The sequence below is a fragment of the Lytechinus variegatus genome, chromosome 11 (assembly GCF_018143015.1).
Source record: "Lytechinus variegatus isolate NC3 chromosome 11, Lvar_3.0, whole genome shotgun sequence".
Classification (NCBI taxonomy): domain Eukaryota; kingdom Metazoa; phylum Echinodermata; class Echinoidea; order Temnopleuroida; family Toxopneustidae; genus Lytechinus; species Lytechinus variegatus.
In genome coordinates, this window is record NC_054750.1 from 32,427,660 (window position 1) to 32,448,777 (window position 21,118).

A 21,118-nucleotide genomic window follows, 5' to 3' on the forward strand; every position below is an offset into this window, starting at 1 on the left:
CCAATGTGTTTGTTTACGTTTCATATTTTATTTTCAATAAAATTTCATCCATATTCGTGACAAGTATCAACAGATGGATACAGGTAAATACAAACTGGTTCAGATTCTTGTACATCCAACGAATCTGGACAAAAATATGATTTTCTCTTAAATAGAAATGAGGAGCATAAGATATATCTTGGTGGTAATACTAATATCCTGTCATGCAATCATCGAATACAAATGGCAACTTTTATTTAACAATTTGAAAAACAAATTCTTTCAATTCTAAATCAACTTTGCTCATAGAAAGCTTAATAACTGCCCCTCCTGGTGCTCATGTAAACAATGTTATGGGTACACGATAATGGTACAATTTTGGTTATACCTGAAAAAATTGTTTTTAATACAATTAAAATCACCAGAAGGAAAAGAAATGTGGATTATTGACACTCTCATTGAATATACCTGAGCAAATTTGAATATTCTTTTCATACATCTATGTATGTATGACAAGAAAAAAAATAGTTTCCCTTTATTTTTCAAAACAAGATTTAGCTTTGCAGTACCGGTATGCATTTTTAAAAGTATTGAAATCATGGCCATACGTGGGGGGGGAGGGGGGCAACTTTGAAAACTTAACATTTTTTGATAATTTTCCATAAATTAACCCTAAGTGTGCATAACATCCTTCAATTTCACTTTTCTTTATGCAAAAGTGACCAAATTACAAGCTTGGCTGCTTCGCTCCCTCGCTGTAAAAAAAGTTAAAGTTCCTGCCACCCCAGCAGAAAATTTCTGTGTACGGCCATGATTGAAATTACATATTTCAATTGCATAAATTGATCAACAACCAAGTTTAACTATGGCACAAAAAATGAATTTTTTTTTTCATGCAACAAACTAGCTTGAAATATTTTCATATTGCAAAGAAGAGTATAAAACTTGACAATAGTCGATTTTGCATCTTCAGTTTTTCTACTTGAGAGAAGATATTGGGGTAGCCTAGGTACTGCAGTTACATATTATGGATAAGCCATTCTTGATTATATTTGATATACTGGGTTACTGGTAAATCAATTCTTTATTTCTTTTGATTTGAGTTGAATTAAACCCTCTTCCATCAAAAATTGGAAATATATTTAATCCTTGCAAGAAATATGTATGTTTAGCAAAGCATTCAATATTTAACAGGTTATGTTGGTAGTGTTATTTTATCTGAAACCCTGAATAATTCCATTTGCCAAAATAACCTGTTCACTTAAAGTAAAGTTATACATCAACTTGATTTTTTAAGAAATACCTTTGGCAACATTCTTTCTACAAAACCATCATCTAGCACGACAGACCTGTGAATAATTTGGCAACATTTCTGCCGATCATATATATATATATATATGCCTGACAGTTAAAAATGAGATCATCATTGAGACACCTTCAAATGGAAGCACCAAATTAATTAATTGAAAGGTTGTCTAGAAAGAGTAAACACTAAGAATGAGTTCTTTAATAAAACAACATTTTAAAAAAACTGAGCTGCAAAATTCAGAAGGCACTCAATTTGGCAATTTTTAGAGAAAAGGCACTAAACTAAGTCATATATCTGAAAATAATTCATTCATTTTTGTGATTCTGTTTTACTTCAGAATTTGAATGGTATATCACTTGTGGAAAACTTGGATTTTGCTGAATAACTTTTTTCAAGTACCCCCAAAATTAAAAAAAAAATCAATTTCATGATTTTGGCTCCATTCCCTCTACATAAAAGAAAATAATACAAAATGCAATTGTAATTGCTGAGTGAGATAATTGTGGCACATGTTGCAAATATCAATCTCTTCATCGTGACATTGACATTACATAAACTTGCAATTATTGATGGGCACAATCACGACAAATTCCTGAAAGTCTGGATACAAATTATCAATAATTCACATAAATACCCAAAAATTTCATATCCCCAAAACATATCATTGAAAATTAACTTACAAAAAAAAAAAATAAGTTATATCTTTGAATAATTCGCCATCAATTAAATTTAGAATTTGGTAATACTGAAGACCCTTAAGCTAATGGGTGTTGTACCAAAATCACGTAGACTTCACAGCCTAAAGTTAAGATAAAAAATAAATGCTCTCACTGAGATATCAGAAACGTATTCAAACATATCAAATAATAATTAGAGTAAAGCAAAATAATGACATAATTTCCTGAGGTTTTGGCACAAATTAAGGTGTACACATAGAGATATATATATCTCTCTATGGGCGTACACTACTAGAATACAGCATGTCCTCTTAGTAAATTCAAAAGATAGTTGCCTCTTTTGAACATAAGCTAGGACCCATAAAATATAACATATCATTCAGAAGACATTAATACATTATCAGCATACATTCATGCAGGGTTGTTTGTCACACGACACACACTCCCCCCCACACACACCCTCACACACACACCAGCATGCACATCTTCACACACTCAGTCACACATCTCTCTCTCTCTAATACAACTGTGAATGTATACATAAAAATAAACAAACATAATAATAATATATATATATATACCATGCCTGAAATGATGATTTATGCTAATTCCATACATGCCACAAACATGTAAATGTACTTTTTTACAGAATTTGAGAACCCCGAGCAAAATGAAATGATTTTTGGAAGAAATTTCCAAATAATAAATTAAATCTAAAAGAATGTACATTTGGCAGTGAACATTCTTTGAAAGAGACTAAATGGAATTCTCGACCAAAAGTAATGAAGAATCCAACCATCCTTTCACGTTAATTTTTAAAATATTTTTTCTGAATCAAGACCTGAGAGACCTTTTAGAGATGTATTTAGGTGGAATTCGAGTCATTTGAACATGGGGATTAATAAGATCTTCCCATAACTTTACAGTGTCTTTAATTAGACACCCCCCCCCCCCCCGAGAACGATACACTTGAGGTCTTGCGAGAAACGATTTGCAATCAATTGAAAATATTTGGTTACAATTTTACTATTAACAGATCAATTTTAACTGATCAGCTTTCAATCACAAATTTACAATAAATACAAGAGATATGAATGATTTAGGGACCGACAATAGGCTCGCAAATTGATCGCAAGTTTCTTGCAACACCCCATTAGATTTCACCTCACATGCCATAAGAAACATCCTTGAAACAATTAACTTCCTAGAAATGGTCCTACATTATCCTTATTTTACCTTTCCGAAGTTCACTCCGACCTAATATTTGAGTCGGTCATGGCGATCGCTTATCAGATGGAGGTCCACAGGCCAGGCCCCACTTCCGAATCCAGTAAAATATGTTATCTTAAATTTTACAGTGAATACGATACCAGTGTAACAGGTGTGGTGAATTACCCAGGGTAGAAAACGTTTCTGCACAAATGATACATACTGCATTTTACACTCAGCTAAGGCTGAGGAATAACTTTGATGGGATAACTTTGCAGTTCTCCATCAGAATTACTTTATCAATATTTTCCTGTTCTATTTATAATTTTTAGATCAGCAAATAATACCCCATCCCGCATGTAACTTGACGATAATAACCCCGAAAACTAAATTCAACCCCAGTTAATGATAATAACTGCTTCTTATTAAGCGCTTTTTCAAAAAGTTACAAAGCGCCAATTACCTACCCCAGTTTAGTTGCACTTGTAAGTCATCTACTACGACATAAAAGAGCATATTTTGGCACATGAATATAACACTATACATGTATATACAAGCACTCTTCTAAAAAAGAGATATAACAATGAAAAAAAAGAGGTCTACGAAGGAAAATTGGCAGTTTTGTGTTCCTGTTCATCAACAAAATATCAAGCATAATTGTACAGTTACTATACTCAAAAGCATATACATGGTAAAAAAATCATCTGTTTTGTATAAATACAACATATCCTTATACATAAAATAATCACATTATATAAAATATTTAGCGAGGTACATGGTTCGTTATCGTATCAATTACTGTAAAATACTGGCACTGTATACAAAGATTGTATAATAATGACATCAAAAATATCTTCAGCATGAAGGGTATGTACAAGATTTATTCTGCATAAAACATCTTTTATACAAACATGACATAAGACAAGAATATGATGAGTGTAACGGTGAATACAAAACCTAAATAAATCATACAACTGATTCACATTTTTTCCGTTATCACTCCAAATACCGTATATAAATAAATAATAGATAACTCTTTCAGGCCTTTGTACTATATCTTTAATTATAATACATTTAACCCGTCGACTCCTGAACCAGTACTTCCCATAGGCTTTGTACAGGGACGACTCGGTCACGGCAGGCAACGGGTCGAGTCGTGTTCCGATTTCCTTTGAATCGAAGGTTAGCACCACTAGTACATGTCTTTAGTCCGTTTTTCTCCCTCACAATCGTAAAAGATATATTCAGAGAGAAAGTTTACAAATCTTTTTTTTTAAATGATAGTCGAGTCCATAATCCCACCACCTTGTTGAGAAGGAGATACGAAGAGCAGGGACTTGGGCATTCAATCCACAAAGTCGAAAAAAGGAAAAACAGCTGCTTGATTCGATTGCAGGTCGTCACAATGGCTAGGAAGAGTTTGGTAGCTCCCGATCTGTAAAATGACATCAAGGAGAAAGAATTGAACATTTCTTGACAGGTGGGATTCGACAAATATATTTATATTATTGCTACGATGTCATGCAAATGATATCCATGAAATAAAGGACTCCAAAACTGTGAACTACATAATTGAGGATCTGTGTGTGAAACATCCTCAAACAGAAATTGTTCTAACCTTAAGTACTTTCAAATCTAAGCTGAGAATGAAAAAAATATCAAGATTCAACGAGAAAATTGATAATTTAAATCATTCAGTTCATGTGAGATGTTCCATTATCATATAATTTGTTGTGTTCTTTTGGATAAATGAACAAAGCAAAACTCAAAGTAAGATCTCACGTCATAATACAAAACGTGGTTTCCTTATGGGTTTGATAAGTTTAGACATAATAATACTACTACTACTAGTAATACTACTACTACTAATAATGATAGGCATTAATTTGTACAGCGCCATCTATCTAGAAATGATCAAGACATACTGCGAATGCAACAGGAGGGTATTGCCAAGACTCACCATGCTAAACCGTTGAGTCTTGGATCTTATCGCTACCACTATCCTCCGTCTTCTTGGCCCTCTGCTCTTCCTCTCCCCCCTCTATGCATTCCAACTTCACATCCCTCTCCTTGGACTCTGAGAAAACGGTATCCTCACCCCGTCTCCCCCTCCTAGGGTACCTCCGCTCCTCGCCGACAGTGCAGGTGTTCCCGTGGACGATCGACACCCGGGCGGTTGCCGTAACCGTGGTGACGTGTCTCGCTAGATGGGGCGAGTCTTTATTTAACGAGGAGGATGAGGAGGAGGAAGAGTTGTTGGTTGAGAAGGGGAACGACTGGCGGGAGCAGTGGGGGTGTTGGTGGTGGTGGTGGGGGTACTGATGGTGAGGATGGTGGTGGTGTTGGTGATGCTGTCGGTGGGGGTACTTGGACGATGTCCGCTGGGGTCGCGTCCTCTGAGAGTTGGGCGAGTTGGCGTGGCCTTTTGTGCGATGAATCATCTATTCAATATAAAGAGGAGAGAAATCGTTAAAGGTCACCAGAAAAAAGAGATTCATAACAATGTCCCTAGACATAAATGCTTTCTTTCTTGAGAATGAAATGCAACTTGATGGCTAATGATGAAAATTAAATTTCATCTTTAGCCTTATCTCTCTATCTTTATCAAGATTTGGATACTCTAGCCCTTTTCACTGAATACTCAGAGCTGTTATAAATTTGCAATTGAGAATTTTTTCCTCTCAAAGTGAACGAAAACCCAACAAATGAGGTATCAAGATATTGAACCCCCCCAAAAAAAAAAATCAGAACAATTCAGGGCAATTAAGCAGAACAAAGTCAAATGCTGCTTACCTCGGTAACAAGATGCGGATGATGAACACTGGTTTCCACGACAACCTCCGGTGGATGTATCTCTATGTGCTCTGAGTTGCTACACACGTCTTCCCTGACAATAGCGGCTGGATACGACCCAGCAGGGGGCTCACTGTCCCACCTACAGTGCCTCAACCTCGTAGCCCGCTCGGTGGGGGGAGTAGGGGGTGGGGTAGGGGAGGGAAGCCGGTTGGCATTGGCCACTGGTTGAACCTGTATTGTGAATGGAAATGAAAGCAACATGGGTTGAGATCATTTGTGGAATTGTTCACAGTTCACTTTGAATCATGATTTACTTGGTGTGATTTGCAATCCCACCAGTCATGTTACACAAGCACAGAGTGACTGTTCATACAGTTGATTTTCACATTTGCTTGCATTGATGATTATGTACGATCAATCAGTAAGCTCTCTAAATATTTATATCACTCATCAATTTGCTAAATTATGAAAGCAAAGGTGTTGTAGAGTACAAAAATTACTCAAGAAGGCTAATCTCAATTCAGTAAATTGGAGATAATTTGAATAGAACTAATGTATAATGAAAAGAACTGTAAATTTGTCTTCATCTATATATCACTTTTTTCTTATTTACATCAAGGAGTTACCAGCACTCCTTGTTTACCTTCTTAACAACTTGTCTTGTTTTGTTCATTAAGTTGTGAATACAGACTTTGAGTAAAACATGAAGCTGAGGAAAAAACCCTTATTTTTCATGATTCCCCAAATGTATCTCTTTAACATGCCAGACATATATTAAGGTTTTACATGAATAAGGTAAATGACAGGGCACCAATGAACAACTTCATAATATCAGAGTTAATGTAAGCAACAATGAATAAAAAAAAGCATAGACCAAAAAAAGCAGTATTAATCAATCCACAAGCATGAAATACATTCATGATACAATGTACAATAAATTCGTTTTAAAAATTCAAAACTGAGAAGGTCTGAACTTTTGGTATGACTTACCTCACCATGTGGTCCAAATAATGACAGAAGGACTGGTAACAAGACTAATCCATTCAATACCCCCAGGATGATGAGTGCCAGAAAAACGTAAAAGAAGTAGCTGGAAATATGAGAGACAGAAGGACTGATGATATCAGCACATTGTTTCTACTATCATATAATATACTTTCATTCACGTTCACATCCATTTCTAAAATTCATTCAGCCTATGATATATAATTTTTCCCTGAAACATACGCGCAAAGTAAAATTAAAAGGGGCGAATTCCCCCCCCCCATGTTCCCCTAGTCCAGATATGCTCTCTTATTGAGGTAGACAGGTAAATAGATGAATTATGAGCAGAGCAAGGTTATTTTGTCTAGAATGACACCCCCCCTGAAATAAACCTCCCTAATAGAGTCATGTATGGGGGTAACTCCCCCGCCCCCCTTTGAACCTCCCGGTCTGTGCACGCTCTCTCCACGTAATAAAATACCAGGCAGCATCAGATAAGGTACAGGAGATCAAAAGAGTGAGAAATGGAAAGGTCCCGCGGTAAATAGGACAAACATTTCTGACAATTACCGGCCTCTCTAGGTCTCTCTAGGAAAAGACTAGGGAAGCCTTGTGTGTCGGGCCGACCCAAATATGCCAAGACCAATTACCATCAAAGCATCCCTGCTTTTTTCCATCCCCTTTCCGACCTTCTCCCTGTTGGTATCTTGAGCAGAGTTTCCCCGAAGCTCTAGAAGGCTCGGCTCCCGTTTCCCCCCTTTTCTCTATCATGTTGTAAAAAAAACTATGGGGATTGGTTATTATCATCCGTGCTGGGTGCAATAGCAATTTTCACCCAAATTAAGGGGTGTCGCATTTCTAATAGAAGAAACCAAGATGTGCGGTTGGGGCTCGTCTTTGCTTTAACCTCATTTTCTCTGTCTTTCTTCACTCTCATTTTCTAAATGAAGCAAAGGCTCCAGTGATTTGGAGGGTAACAGGCCCAACTTTTGACTTTTTTCATTATCAATTTTGCAACAAATTATCCAAAAAACGGACTGTCATATAGAGCAATAGAACACACTCCCAGAGCTGCTTGTCTAAATACAAGTGAGCAAGTTTTTTTTCAGAGACACTGTGACTAATAGCACCACCTTTTCGAAGGCAAGTTTGAAAGCCATGCCGCTACTTTCTATCAAAGAAAAACTGTCTAATTAATGCAATAAATTGCCAAAATTAAAGACTTGAATTCATAAAGGGTGGTTTTTTCCAACTAATTTCAAAAACCCAAAGTCTTTCGCTGGTTTGCCTCCGCTAGCTTTGTGGGGACCCTGGACAGCTGTCAAAACATTAGCGACCACCAGTGAGGGTCAGAGGTCAATGGATCAATCTATTACTAAAAAGAGGGGTTTATATCTTGAACAGAGATGGCAATAACACAAGGCATATTCTATATTGAGTTCATAAAGTAAGTTTGCTGTAAACATTGCCTGGCTTTGCAAGATTCAGAAAAGGGTACTGGGAAATTATAGGTAATTATTTGGTCAGATTTCAAATTCTGAAACAAACTAAAAATATGAGTGCTGCTTTGCCACTGAGGATAAACCATCATCAATTTTAATACGTAAATACCATTATCTTTTTGCGAGCCTCAAGAATGATTAATTTGAATGCAATATTTATCAGATATGCCCCTTATACACTATGACGTCTACACAGGCTTAACCAAGTCCAGAGAAAACTTATCACAGAGTAGCCTAGATAGGCCTATTTGACTTTTTGCTACTCCCTCACATTCCATTATACCCCAGCTTAGGATATAATATAGGAGCGCCTTGAGCACCTAGCAACGTGGATACCTGCGCTATACAAATCCTACATTATCATTATCTATTATGTATTTTGTTATTTTTGTTCAAAATTTACAGTAAACGCCCTCTTAACAACTCTTTCTTACCTCACGATGAAGTCAAACTCTGCTCCAGCAAGCATAACAACACCAAGAAGGGTTGAAACAGCGCCATCTAGCACTGGTGCGAAAGTATGTTCCAAGGCGAATGTGACCCTCCTTTCTCGGTTACCAATGGTTGTCAAAAAGGCCTGTCACGTAAATGAAAAAAAAAGAGAAATATACAGTGAAGTAGGCCTAGTCTTGTCTTGAGTAATAAGTGATTGGATGGCTAATCTTAACTATCATGTGTAATTTGGGTAGAGCATAGATACCAGACAAGAAGTCATTTAATAATTTTGTGTTTTGAAAAACCTATACATCTAACACTCATCAGGCTTCAGATTGCTTGTTTCCGGTTTATCCTAATAAACCATACCAATAAAAGACTCCAGACAAATACGTATTCCCTCTTTTCGACACAAATCACTAAATGTTGCAATATGCTGTAACTGAAAATAATAGCTGAATATAGACAGAGCCTTTCGAGTGGATAAATATTGCAACTATCATTAGCCCTGCTTCGGCTGAAGGTGCTGCTTCAAGCATGAATTTCCACACAAAGAACGATCCAATGAAAATGATGCACTTACATAACAAGTATGAAGGGTGAATTCGACACCGATGCCCACGGATACAATGAGAGTAGCAGCTGGTATTGCACTGAGCTTTAGACCTATCAACCCCATGAAACCAAACAGCTCCACCGTGATCATCCCAAGCACAAACACCTGTAAAGAGAACAACATTCAAAATAATGAAATCTGCAATGTATTCTTATGTCCTTGTGTTACACTGAAGGTTTTAATATAATAGAGATATATGAATATATATATAAAAGACAGCAGAATATTGAGGACTAAAGGCAAGATTTCAGCCAAAAAAATCCCTTTCGAACATGTCTTCTGTATAGCAAGTTATACTGCAGGAAATGGTTTTATTCAAGAATTTTTTTACATAAAGTACAAAGTAATGTAAAAACTTGAGTAAATCAGGAAATCTTCTAAAAGGGACGTTTCAATTGAAAAGCACAATGTCACCAGAGTCAATGCACACCCCCCCTCCATTTCCCCTATGACCGAGAGGTATCTAATGCGAATATTATTGGAATCTCATTGAAAAATTGCTTGTTACGCCAAGAGGACAACCATGAACTTACCAAGATCAGAGATGCCCAGGGGTTGACAAGCATCAGGGCTACGATGATGAAGGACGCCCCCAAGAGGCTGACGAGGGAGAGGGCCAGGTAGAAGCGAAGGTGGATGTACTGTTCCCAGAAGGTGAACGGCACACCGAGGGGGTAGTTCGGCAGGCCCTCACTCGTGTAGTAGTCGGAGATGTTGCGAATGGCCTTGATGACGCTGACGACTTTTTGGGTTGTGTTCAGATTGTTGAGGTAAAACGGAAGCTGGGTGTAGTTCAGTGGGTTGGCCTTGGGGACTGGAAAGAAAAGAAACAAAGTATATTGCTTCAATTGTCATTGATCTTAAAAGCAATCGGGATTAGGGTACATGTAGCATATCCTGGAGCAACTTGCTAGTATACCGAAAGACACTGATCCCAACCAGAAGAGTGCCTACTCTTCACAAGAACAGCAGAAGATATCTCCCTAATCATTTCTCGTGAAGGAAAACCGTGTAGAATGGTCACTTTTAGAAACAAAAAGGTGCAAAAAAAAATGGCAAGAAACAGGTCTACTTTCGGGTGTAGGTCCAATGCCCTAGATTTGGGACCTTCATGAAATGGCTTGACTCAGTCTCTCAGCTCACTAGTTTATATCAAATGTGTAAAGCTCTCAAAATAATCCTAGCTTGAGCAGATTATAAAGTGAAAAATAAAAACGTGGGTCAGATGTACAAAAGGTTGTTCATTTTATGGAATTGCCCATTTACCTTAACAACATTGACCCCCCAACTGCAACAGTGCATGATCTTCGCAAGAAGGGCAGTAGAAGACATCTCCTCGACCATTTCACATCAAGGAAAATGCAGCAAGAGTGGGCACACTTATGGAAATGAAAACCAATCTTCTATTGCAAGAAAAATATATATTTGTCTTGGATAAGTAGGAATTCTACTTTGGTGTGATGGCTGGCATGTCAGATTTGAGGACTTACTTGTGACATCGAGATCAGCTTTGCCGACTGGTGTCCAGGAGGGCGGAGCAGGATGCAGATTGCCGGAAGATGCAGTGTAGGAGATGGTATCATAGTTGTACCACACCGTCAGGTAGTTGTAGAAACCATTGGCATAGATGACACCATTTTCATCAACCAATCTACCAGTATGATACTAGAGAGGTGTAAAAGGGAAGAAAAAGAAGTAGAGGGGGTGAATGTCAGGCACGAAAACTACTATCTACTCTTAAATACCCTTGAGGCACACTTCAGAAGCAAAATCTGGATGGTCATGTAATGGTATGTGTTTGCTTAGCAATATACGTCATGCAACTATCCTAGCTATCAAACTACATAGCAGTAATACATTTGCTCAAAAATAGAGCAAGAGACATACACAAAATAATGCACGAGTATGATGTAAGATGTTAACGATATATAGGACAATCTTATCAAAACAGAAGCTCTAGTTGTCACTCTTTAGATCATGTCCTCCCATTCCAGAATGCTACATACAGAAAGGAACTCACCCTGTTGATATCTGCAGGAGATTCCGGAATGCCGGTCTGAAGGATCATCTTGTAGGCTATCACACCCTTGTCCGTTGCATTGGAGTACCATCGGTCTGTCTTGATGCTATACCTCTGCTTCTCCAGGTCAAAAGCTTCTTGCATTTCTGATGAAATTAAGAAAACAAATGTATTTTTAACCAATTGAAAACTGAATTGTGGTTCCAGCTGGAAATTGATTTTTTACAGCAAGGGGCTTGAAAATGGACAATGCAGTTGGATACATTTCATTGAGGGAATATTAGTGAAATGAACAGCAAACACATTTCATCTTTAATCACAGGCATAGTTGCTATTGCAAGTTTGATTTTCATAATATTTCATCAAAATTTTTAAAGATAACTCAATATGATTTCAGGAAGAAAAAGTACTTCATGTATATTCTTTCATTCTTCAACAGAAAAGTTCAAGATCATTTGGTGTTTTAAAAATATGGAATGCAGTAGGTTAGGTGATGTAGGGTCTTGATATTTCACACACTGCACCATTTTATCACCAATCATCAAAAGATGATGAACAGTCAACACCCCTTCGATGCCATCTTCAGGGATGGTAGCACAACAATGCCTTTCTTGTGATAGCATTAAAGGATTTGAAGAAGGGTATTACTTTCTTGTTCCATACCTAAGAGCCAATCCCTGAACATCTGGAGCCAGAACGTTGGTAGACTACCATCGGCTTCTCTGATGATCTCCGGGATGGCAGAGAAGGCGTTGTGGAAGGCGTACAGCTGCTTCTGACGAGAGGCATAGTCAAAGTCCTCTTGGGTCACGGCGTACATGTTGTAAAAGCTGAAGTACTGGCTCTGGACAGTGAGGAACTCCTCCTCCCTGGTGCCGCGGGGTACGACGTCAGTGATCTCTAAGCCATCTTCCATGATCAGGACGCCGTAGATGCTGACACCGAGGAGACACGTGAAGAGGACTATTACTGTCACCTAGTAAAGATAAAGTAGAGTTTGGTGATAAAGTAGTCAGACATGCCATGTTTCATGCATTACTTCAAAATTAAATTCTGCTTATCCACCAACTCTGTGTCAGGATCACACTGCAGCCTATCCCCACATACTGCATATTTTACACAAAGCCTGGTTACATCATGCCAAGTCGTGGTTCAAAGGCAACTCAGCAGGATGCTTATACGAATACTAAGGAAATATAAAATACTTGACTTTGTTAAAGAACCAGTGCTTTTACTACAAAGGTGGTCAATAAACCATATTTTAATCATTCACTTGCTCTTCAAAAAAAAAATATTCTTAAGATTTGAAACAAAAAATGAAGGAAGTCTAAATTTATTCCTTAAGAAAAACCAAACGGTGGTTCTCACCTTGACAAACGTTTGCTGGAGAAAAGGAGCGTAGCAATCCCGAGCAAACTCTGAGAAATTCCACCTCCAGAACCGTAACTTCTTCAGACAGTCCCCAAACGACATCTTCTGCGCTTTGAGCAACGTTCTCATCGATGCTACCGACGCTGCCGTGCTGGGTGGTGCCGAGTCGTACGGAGGAAGGGGCGTGGTCCTATCGGTGGTGGTAGAAGCAGTTGGTATAACCTCAGTGACGCACTGACCGCTGTACCCGTCTGTGGGTGCATGTGTGATGGTTTGGACAGTGGAATGGAGGGTGACGTCTGTGGTCCTGTTAGGAGATGAGCGTCGAGGAGATTTCCTTGAGAAGCGATTCGGGAGAGGTGACTCCCTGTAGGGGTCTGAACCACCACAGAGGGGCCGAGGCTGCACCCTGATGACTCTGTGTGCTTGTTGACTGCAATCAAAGATAAGGTAGATCAAGATGAACTCAACATCAAGTTCTTAAAAGGATATACAAACTTACAAATGTTTATTAAATAAAGTCTCCCCCCTCCTGAGTTCACCCAACTTTTAAAGTAAGCAGATTTTTTTAAAGAAATAACCGTTTGTGTGAATTCTTGTGATGTAACTTCTCTCAGTAAAACAGACATCAACTGAATTGCATACTTTCTTATGCTATCTCCAGGATCAGTATTGTTTTATGTGTAATTTGTTATTCAATGAAACATATTCTAGAGATGAATATTGCATTAATACAGTTTCAGTCCATATCAGAAACAACATTGACCCTGTCGCAATATGATCCGGGCCACTAACACAAAGCTTAGAAAATACAAACTTTTTTGCTACAATTTATCACATTGATCACTTTTGGCAAAATATACTCATAAAAAAAGCTTGTAGATTCATTACTGAACTTGTGTTACCAAAACTCTGGGAAACGTTAAAGCCAAAGAAGTAGATATATAGGGGAAAAAAGGGTATATAAATAGTGCCCTCTTTGATACCTTTGGACACAGCAAAGGAGGTCTATCCTCTTTTCTTCTCTCCTTTCTGCATCCAGGGCAAGGATTGCTGGGAAGACTAGCAGCATGACCAGGAGATTAAAGGTCAATACTATGACAAGCTGAAAAATAAAAGTTCAATGAAAAGAGTTATTATGAAAAAAGAAGTCCTTGAAATTAACTGATCAATTACCAATATGTAGATATTGCATAGTAGTGAAAATATATTAGGCCTACATGTATGTATAAAATAAACTTTATAAACAAACATAATACATAATAATTGTGCAAAATAAAAAAACGTACATTTAAAGAATTTTCTTCATAGTTTTTGTATAGGAAAAAAAAACTACTGCGTTTGAGTACCATCTATTAAATGATTACATGTAATAAACTGCAGTAAAAAGAGCAGAAATAAAATAAACACATAGAAATAGAATAAATACATGTATATCTAAGATTCAATTATCTCTACAGAATTAATCAAATGCACAAAGAGTCACCATTGAACTTTACAGTTTATTTCAATACCAAATTCAAAGCTATATTCACAACTTTGAGGTTCCTTTGAATTGTTGCAACTAGTTTGAATAAATATCATCATGAGAGCTAAAAGGAATGAAGGCAGGATGAGAGCGAGAAGGACTTACTTGGAAGGCAAGTGATCTAAGCGCTGGGATTGGAATGATGGCTGCTGCCATGAAGGCACAGATATTATTGACTGACGTCAGGATTATACTGACTCCTGCTCGACGCAGGATCTCACCGGTTTTGTGCTGAAAAGACAATGACAAGAGAAAAATGGATGATTAAAATCACAAATTAATCACAATATTGGCAAATTTCTTATTTCAAATTAAGGAGACAATGTATAGGCCTACTTACTGGTAATTTACTTTAAATGATTTCAAGAAAACAGAAGATAGATTGAAATTACAATGCACACATAAGGCAAAGAAAAGAAAAGGAAATGATGAGATAAAAAGGAGGAAAATTATAAAGAAAAAATAAAAAGAAAGAACTTTTAAAAAGGTAGTCAAAAATGAGAAGGAAAGAATGGGGGAAAGCATGCAAAAAAAGAGAGTAAGGAAAAACAAAAGAGGAAAGAAACCCCCCCAAAAAAAACCCAAGAAAGTAAGCACGGGTAAAGCAAGGGAAATAAAATGGTTCCATATACAAGGAGTGGAGAGGACCGTTGTATATAATTACTATCATTATCATAAGAAGATTTGGCATGAGCTCAAAATACGATATCAGTGACTCAATGTCATGGCAGGACTAACAGTTCCTTAATAGCATTTTTAGACCAAACGTCACAGCGGAATAGCAAAATTAAAAGAAAAAAAGGAATTACACATGAAAGGAATAACTTCTAGGGGACGACCTAATAGAACAGAATGCGGATTGATTTGTATGCTTTATAAACCTACAAATTTTCATATCAATCTCTTGTTTGGGTATAAATTGACACGTCCCTATCTCACCCCTGTGATAGTAACCCTCGAACCCTTTCTCACTTTCTTCACAATCACATCCCACGACTTGGGGCAGTGATGGGAAAGGTCCGGGGGTGAAAACTACCTAGAGTCAGGAATCCTAGCATCAGTGGTGCAAATATTTATCTTCAGACATACCGCAGATATAAACAGAACAATCTTTCAGCTTTTAGATGGGTCCACGGGCAGGAGGAGATAAACAAATCGTAAATTTGGCCTCCATGTTTGTCAAACTACCTCCTATGTCAAAAGCAGAAATTGTTGCTTAAACATTGCCAACTTGAGGTCTTGAATACATTTTCACAAAAAAGTATGACCAGGCTTACGTTTTACTCATTTAAAAACAATGATTTTTTTAAGCCTTTAATTGATAAGCTTTTGTTGTTGAAATTGGCAAGTTAAATATTTTCACATTGCTGGATTAATTTCGAAGGGGATATTTTCCTTTAACTTTTTCGATATTTTCTTATTACTTCTTTCATAATACCTGAACAATGCCTGCTTTAACTCAAGACTTGATACCCTCCAGCATGTGAGCTAGAGATATTATCTTAAGAAAGTTGCAGAAGAGATATTTAAAAATCATAAAGCTTGAGCAAAGTGAGGCATTCAAAACCAGGGTAGTGTATGTCTGGGCTGATAGTTATAACGTCAATCAAGACATCAGAGGGGACTTTCAGAGGAAGGACTTTATTGAAGACAAGCGCCCCAACCCCTCCCCACCCCTCCCCACCCCCCCCCCTTCCCCTTTCACAAAGGTAGGAGATCCTGTAAATGTGTTTAAAGGCCTGGTCACACCGCCCGAGCGAGGAAAAAATCAAAAACAAAATAAAAACAGTCAAAATCAAAAATTGTGAACGGGAGCGAGCGGTGATGATTTTTTTCTCTCCACTCCACGACCGCTCCAACAACGCTCGGGCGGTGTGACCATGCCTCAAGTTACATTCTGGTCTAATTCTGTTGTTCAACTATGAGTGGTTAAATGTGAAATAAATGTTGAACACAAATACTGTACTGAAACATATTCCAGAAATTAGCATGATTGAAAATAGTAGTGAGCATAAGAACTAAATTGTAGCTCTCTTCACCATTAAATGAACTAAGGCAAATGCAAGAAAGATGACTTGGAATTCACTGCAAATTTGCATTGAATGAAAGAACTTGTGTTTGATTTTTAGACCAGCTGTTCCAGTTGAAATAAAAAAAAAGTTTCTTGCAACTGCACCAATAGATTGATTGGTCAAATGTCCACAATACAAGTCACTCATATTCCTATCAAACAAAAGGGCAACAATGATAAAAATTCATAAAACTATGAGAAGGATAAATAATCAATTTTTAAGTTAGCAGCACTTTGTGTGAACAATAACTGAACATTTCTTCCATCAACTCTACTTTGGATCCCCATTCTACCAATTTCCTTTCCACTGCCTACCCGGCCTCCCTCCCCTGGAAATGGGCCACATTTCATGTGCAATTTCCTCATCTCTTTCATAACCTGTCAATCTTGATTTCAGACATCATTTCCCCCCATCTCTAATTTCTTCCCCCTCATAAAAGCCATGAAAACTGCAACAATAATAAAATTAACATCACGAACCCCCTTTCCTTGCCTGCTATCGTTTTATGGCTGAAAATGCTAGAATAATGAGTAACCCCAACATTAGCTTGAAATTAAAACCAATAACGGCAGTCCCGGGGGATCTACTTCTTGCTCTTCAATCCAAAGCCACCTCTAAATCTTCTCAAGCAGTAACCATCTATTATCCCCCTTTGACCTTTCACCCCTTCATGTGACCTTTCACCCCACACTGCATGTGAGAGTCCCCCTAATTCACCTGCCTCCCAAGTATCAGGCAATTAAACCCAAAGTTATTTGTAAATTCGAAACATGCAAGTATTCTAAACATTTGACACCGTGTGACCTCTGAACCCTTTAGAGTGACCTCCGACCTCAGCGACACATCAATATCTCCCTGGTGTAAGTCGCTATCAAGTTTACTTGAAAGTCGACCTAATCATGTCATACCTAGATCTACCGTATGATTCCTGGTTTACTGGCAACCAACTCAATTTTGCAAAAACAGAATCCTTACCCCATGCAGCCCCCTCCCCATCCAACCTTCCCCTACTTTTCCCCCTCTCATTCTCTCCAATACCACAATCTCTGATAACAACCATATTTTTGGCTCCTTTCTCCGCGAAACAAATTCAACACTCCATTTTTCAACAGGAGCACATCACATTCCTTCTTCCATGATCCCTCTCTTCAAACGATGCCTTACTACGGCTGAGGTCTACAATAGCGGTGTAATCTAATACCACTCCATGACGGCTTCATGGCATAGACTGTAAGCCACACACGTCGATCCACAGTGCAGGAATGGGGTAAAGACCCAATTCCATCCACCAGTATTGTTTCTCTCGCATTTCTACCTCTGTAGAGTTCAAGGGGGCCATGTGTTACCAGAGATATTTCTAAATTCTACCGATCCACTAAAGCTTTCACGTGAGAAATAAGAAGAAAGTCCGACTCTCTCTCAGAAATGATTTCACAATAAAATTACAATACGACCCAAGATTTAAAGATGCAGATCAAACATGGACGTTAAATGGATTTGGAGTAGAAATGATTACAAACTCAGTAGCATCATCGTGACCAGCCCTTAATCTGTTGTCCAATTCAAATTAAGACTTTGATTTAAGTCGGTGTTTAAATTATGAGAAGCCCAAAAATGCTAAAGTTGTATTAATAATAATTATAATAATAATATAGGGTATTTATATTGCACACATATCCACCTTGTTAGGTGCTCAAGGCGCTCCTACATGTATATGGTGAATAAACTATTTTAGTTATCATTCCCAAATAGTTTTTAATGTTGAGTACCAACTGAGCTGACAAAATTCAATTTGTTTGAGATTTTTGACACAGATAGCCAGCCATAGATTAACTACAACTTTAGACCATATTGTCCAGCTTCCACAACAAAATCTTATCAAGACGAAACTAGGTACTCCATTTGTGATAATTTAAATCTACATTTTTCATCCTTCATCCATTTTCTACATCTCACACAAAAAACATACACAACATTCCGGCCAAAAAAGAGCCAACAAATCAATCACCCAAACATATATTCACTAATACTTGAAATCAATTTTAGGCAAGATAGAAATCAATTTCAGATATTTAATTGTTCCAGAGCATAGAGTATATGATCTACAGCTTCTTGAAATTGATTTCTGCAGTTAGTGAAAAGGGGGCTGCGATTTCAGGAGACTGTTTTCAGACAATATTGATTTGACATCCAAGTGACAATCTATACATGAGTGAATCACTAAAATAAATAATTCTGGGGGGTGTTTCACAAAGATTGAAGTATGAGTTAGGTCGCACTTAAATGTCGACGCGTACATGATATGCAACGCGCAATCCTATTGATCAATACGCAGTAGTGCGCGTCCTCTTGGCATGATCTGACCAATGCTGCCATGCCTTTTATACTACGCGAAACTAGACATTTAAGTGCGACTCTAAGTCATACTTAAATCTTTGTGAAACACCCCCCAGGTCTTTTATGAAGCATTGCAAGAAACTTGCTAATCAGTCGCAAGTCAAATTTGGGTCTCTGAATCACTCTCAAGTCTGGTAATTAATCGCAAATTTGCACTTGACAGCTTTTTGCAACAAGAAGAAGAAAAAAAATTGATGCATGTAGTTACAACTGGTATATCCATTTAAAGTAGCATCACAAAGATGCCATTGATTGCAAATATGTTCTTGCAACAACCCCCGTAGAAGAGCAGAGAATGAATTTTTCAACTTACCCGAAGTGGAATTTCTGAGGGTATTGAGGTAGATGTGTGGGCCAGGAGAAACATATCGTCCACTCCGACTCCTAGAGCTAAAAATGGTAAAACCTGTCAAGAAAATATGAAAGAACATTGAAGGTTTAAAGAAAATAATTGCAGCAAACGAATGTTTCACGAGAACGCTTTGATTAAAGTCAAGGTTAATTACCACAATATTATCATAGATCTAGATCTGGTACATTGAAATCAACTCATCTTTGTGAAATCATGAAATCTTAGCTGAAAACCAATAATTCTTATAACTAACATAAAAAGGTAAATGTGGGACACATTGCTTGGAAAGATACCCAACATATTATGGAATTCAGTGCTTATTTTGCTCATTTCTCAGTAATTACTCATTTTTTTCCAGAGCCCACTGGCACATACTTTATATTCATACATATAACACTTGGGTGGTCATTATATTGGATTCTGTTCAAACTCATTTTCAGGTCATAACCACAACTGGTATTAATCCACAGATTTCAACAGAAGTTCAAGAAGAAGGGTCATCACAAATTTAAAGAGAAATTCTAGTAGTTGCAGTAAACAGTCAATGAAGAATGACATCTGCTTGGAGTCACGCTTACTATACATAGAAATGCATAAAAATGTTCAAATAAAAAACAATTTAATTGCTATTATTTATAATGATATCAGGTGAGAGAATTCAAAGAGCTATACCAGGAGGAGCTATTATACAAATACTGAATGTTTATGAGTGAAATGGACAGAATACTTCATGAAGTGAAAGATGAAAGTATCATTATTTCATCTTTTACCAAATGAAGTATTCTGTCCATTGCAAGAATGAAAAAAACATTTGGTTTATATGGCACTTAAATATTAATTTTTTTTTTCATATGAAATTTATGAATTTCAATTCAAAACATGCTCATGCAGTGCGAGTTTGGTTTGTTCATTGTTACATCATTACAACATGCGCACTGCTGGTGCCTGCACAGTCTCGGTGCGCGCGTGCAATGGACAAAATCGCATGGATCCAAAATTGTACAATGAATGGATCCAAAATTGCACAGTTGACATCATTGCAAAATGGGCTGAATGAAAGATATCAAACAACCAATCAAATCACAGGGATCTACCTAGGTGTCATATAATGTTATCTATTTCACAATTAACATGAAAAGCATATAGAAGTTGAAAATTGATTTTTTTTCTTCCCCATGACTAGACTTCCATCCAATTGTGATAAACATTTCATCCAATAACAAACACTCCATGGAATCCAATGAACTACCAGTACTGATTTTTTTTTTAAAGGTCAAGTCCACCTCAGAAAAATGTTGATTTGAATCAATAGAGAAAAATAAGACAAGCACAATGCTGAGAATTTCATCAAAATCGGATGTAAAATAAGAAAGTTATGACATTTCAAAGTTTCGCTTATTTTTAACAAACTAGTTATATGAACGAGCCAGATACATCCAAATGAGAGTCGAGGATGTCGCTCACTCACTATTTCTTTTGTTTTTTATTGTTTGAATTATACAATATTTCAATTTTTACGAATTTGATGATTAGGACCTCCTTGCCTGAAGCACAAAATGTTAAAATAATGGAACTCCACGTGTTCCGGGAGGAATGAAACTTCATTTCACATGACAATGACGAGAAAATAAAAATATTTCATATAATAAAATACAAAAGAAATAGTGAGTAATGTCCTCAGTTCCCTCATTTGCATACCTACCGAGATAACTGTTTTGTGAAATGAAGCGAAACTTTAAAATGTCATAACTTTCTTATTTTACATCCGATTTTGATGAAATTTTCAGTGTTATGCTTGTTGAAATTTTCTCTTTTTATTCAAATCAAGTTTTTGTTGGGGTGGACTTGTCCTTTAATCTGACATGTATTCC

General features: G+C 37.2%; 1 protein-coding gene across 3 annotated transcripts in view; it reads right to left on the reverse strand.

Moving 5' to 3' along the window:
- Nucleotides 1-4,469: 4,469 nt before the first annotated feature.
- Nucleotides 4,470-21,118, reverse strand: part of LOC121424497 (protein patched homolog 1-like) — a 71,351-nt gene continuing 54,702 nt past the window's right edge. For all 3 annotated transcript variants that reach the window (XM_041620206.1, XM_041620205.1, XM_041620207.1), the window contains exons 13-26: nucleotides 19,209-19,301; nucleotides 14,532-14,657; nucleotides 13,885-14,003; nucleotides 12,896-13,331; nucleotides 12,191-12,503; nucleotides 11,528-11,673; nucleotides 10,998-11,172; nucleotides 10,041-10,321; nucleotides 9,475-9,612; nucleotides 8,891-9,033; nucleotides 6,961-7,060; nucleotides 5,968-6,201; nucleotides 5,135-5,615; nucleotides 4,470-4,609 (exon numbers count right to left, since the gene is read on the reverse strand). In XM_041620206.1, coding sequence (XP_041476140.1) covers nucleotides 5,139-5,615; nucleotides 5,968-6,201; nucleotides 6,961-7,060; nucleotides 8,891-9,033; nucleotides 9,475-9,612; nucleotides 10,041-10,321; nucleotides 10,998-11,172; nucleotides 11,528-11,673; nucleotides 12,191-12,503; nucleotides 12,896-13,331; nucleotides 13,885-14,003; nucleotides 14,532-14,657; nucleotides 19,209-19,301 — 2,781 coding nt within the window. In that variant the 3' untranslated portion in view covers nucleotides 4,470-4,609; nucleotides 5,135-5,138. The remainder of the gene's footprint in view (nucleotides 4,610-5,134; nucleotides 5,616-5,967; nucleotides 6,202-6,960; nucleotides 7,061-8,890; nucleotides 9,034-9,474; nucleotides 9,613-10,040; nucleotides 10,322-10,997; nucleotides 11,173-11,527; nucleotides 11,674-12,190; nucleotides 12,504-12,895; nucleotides 13,332-13,884; nucleotides 14,004-14,531; nucleotides 14,658-19,208; nucleotides 19,302-21,118) is intronic.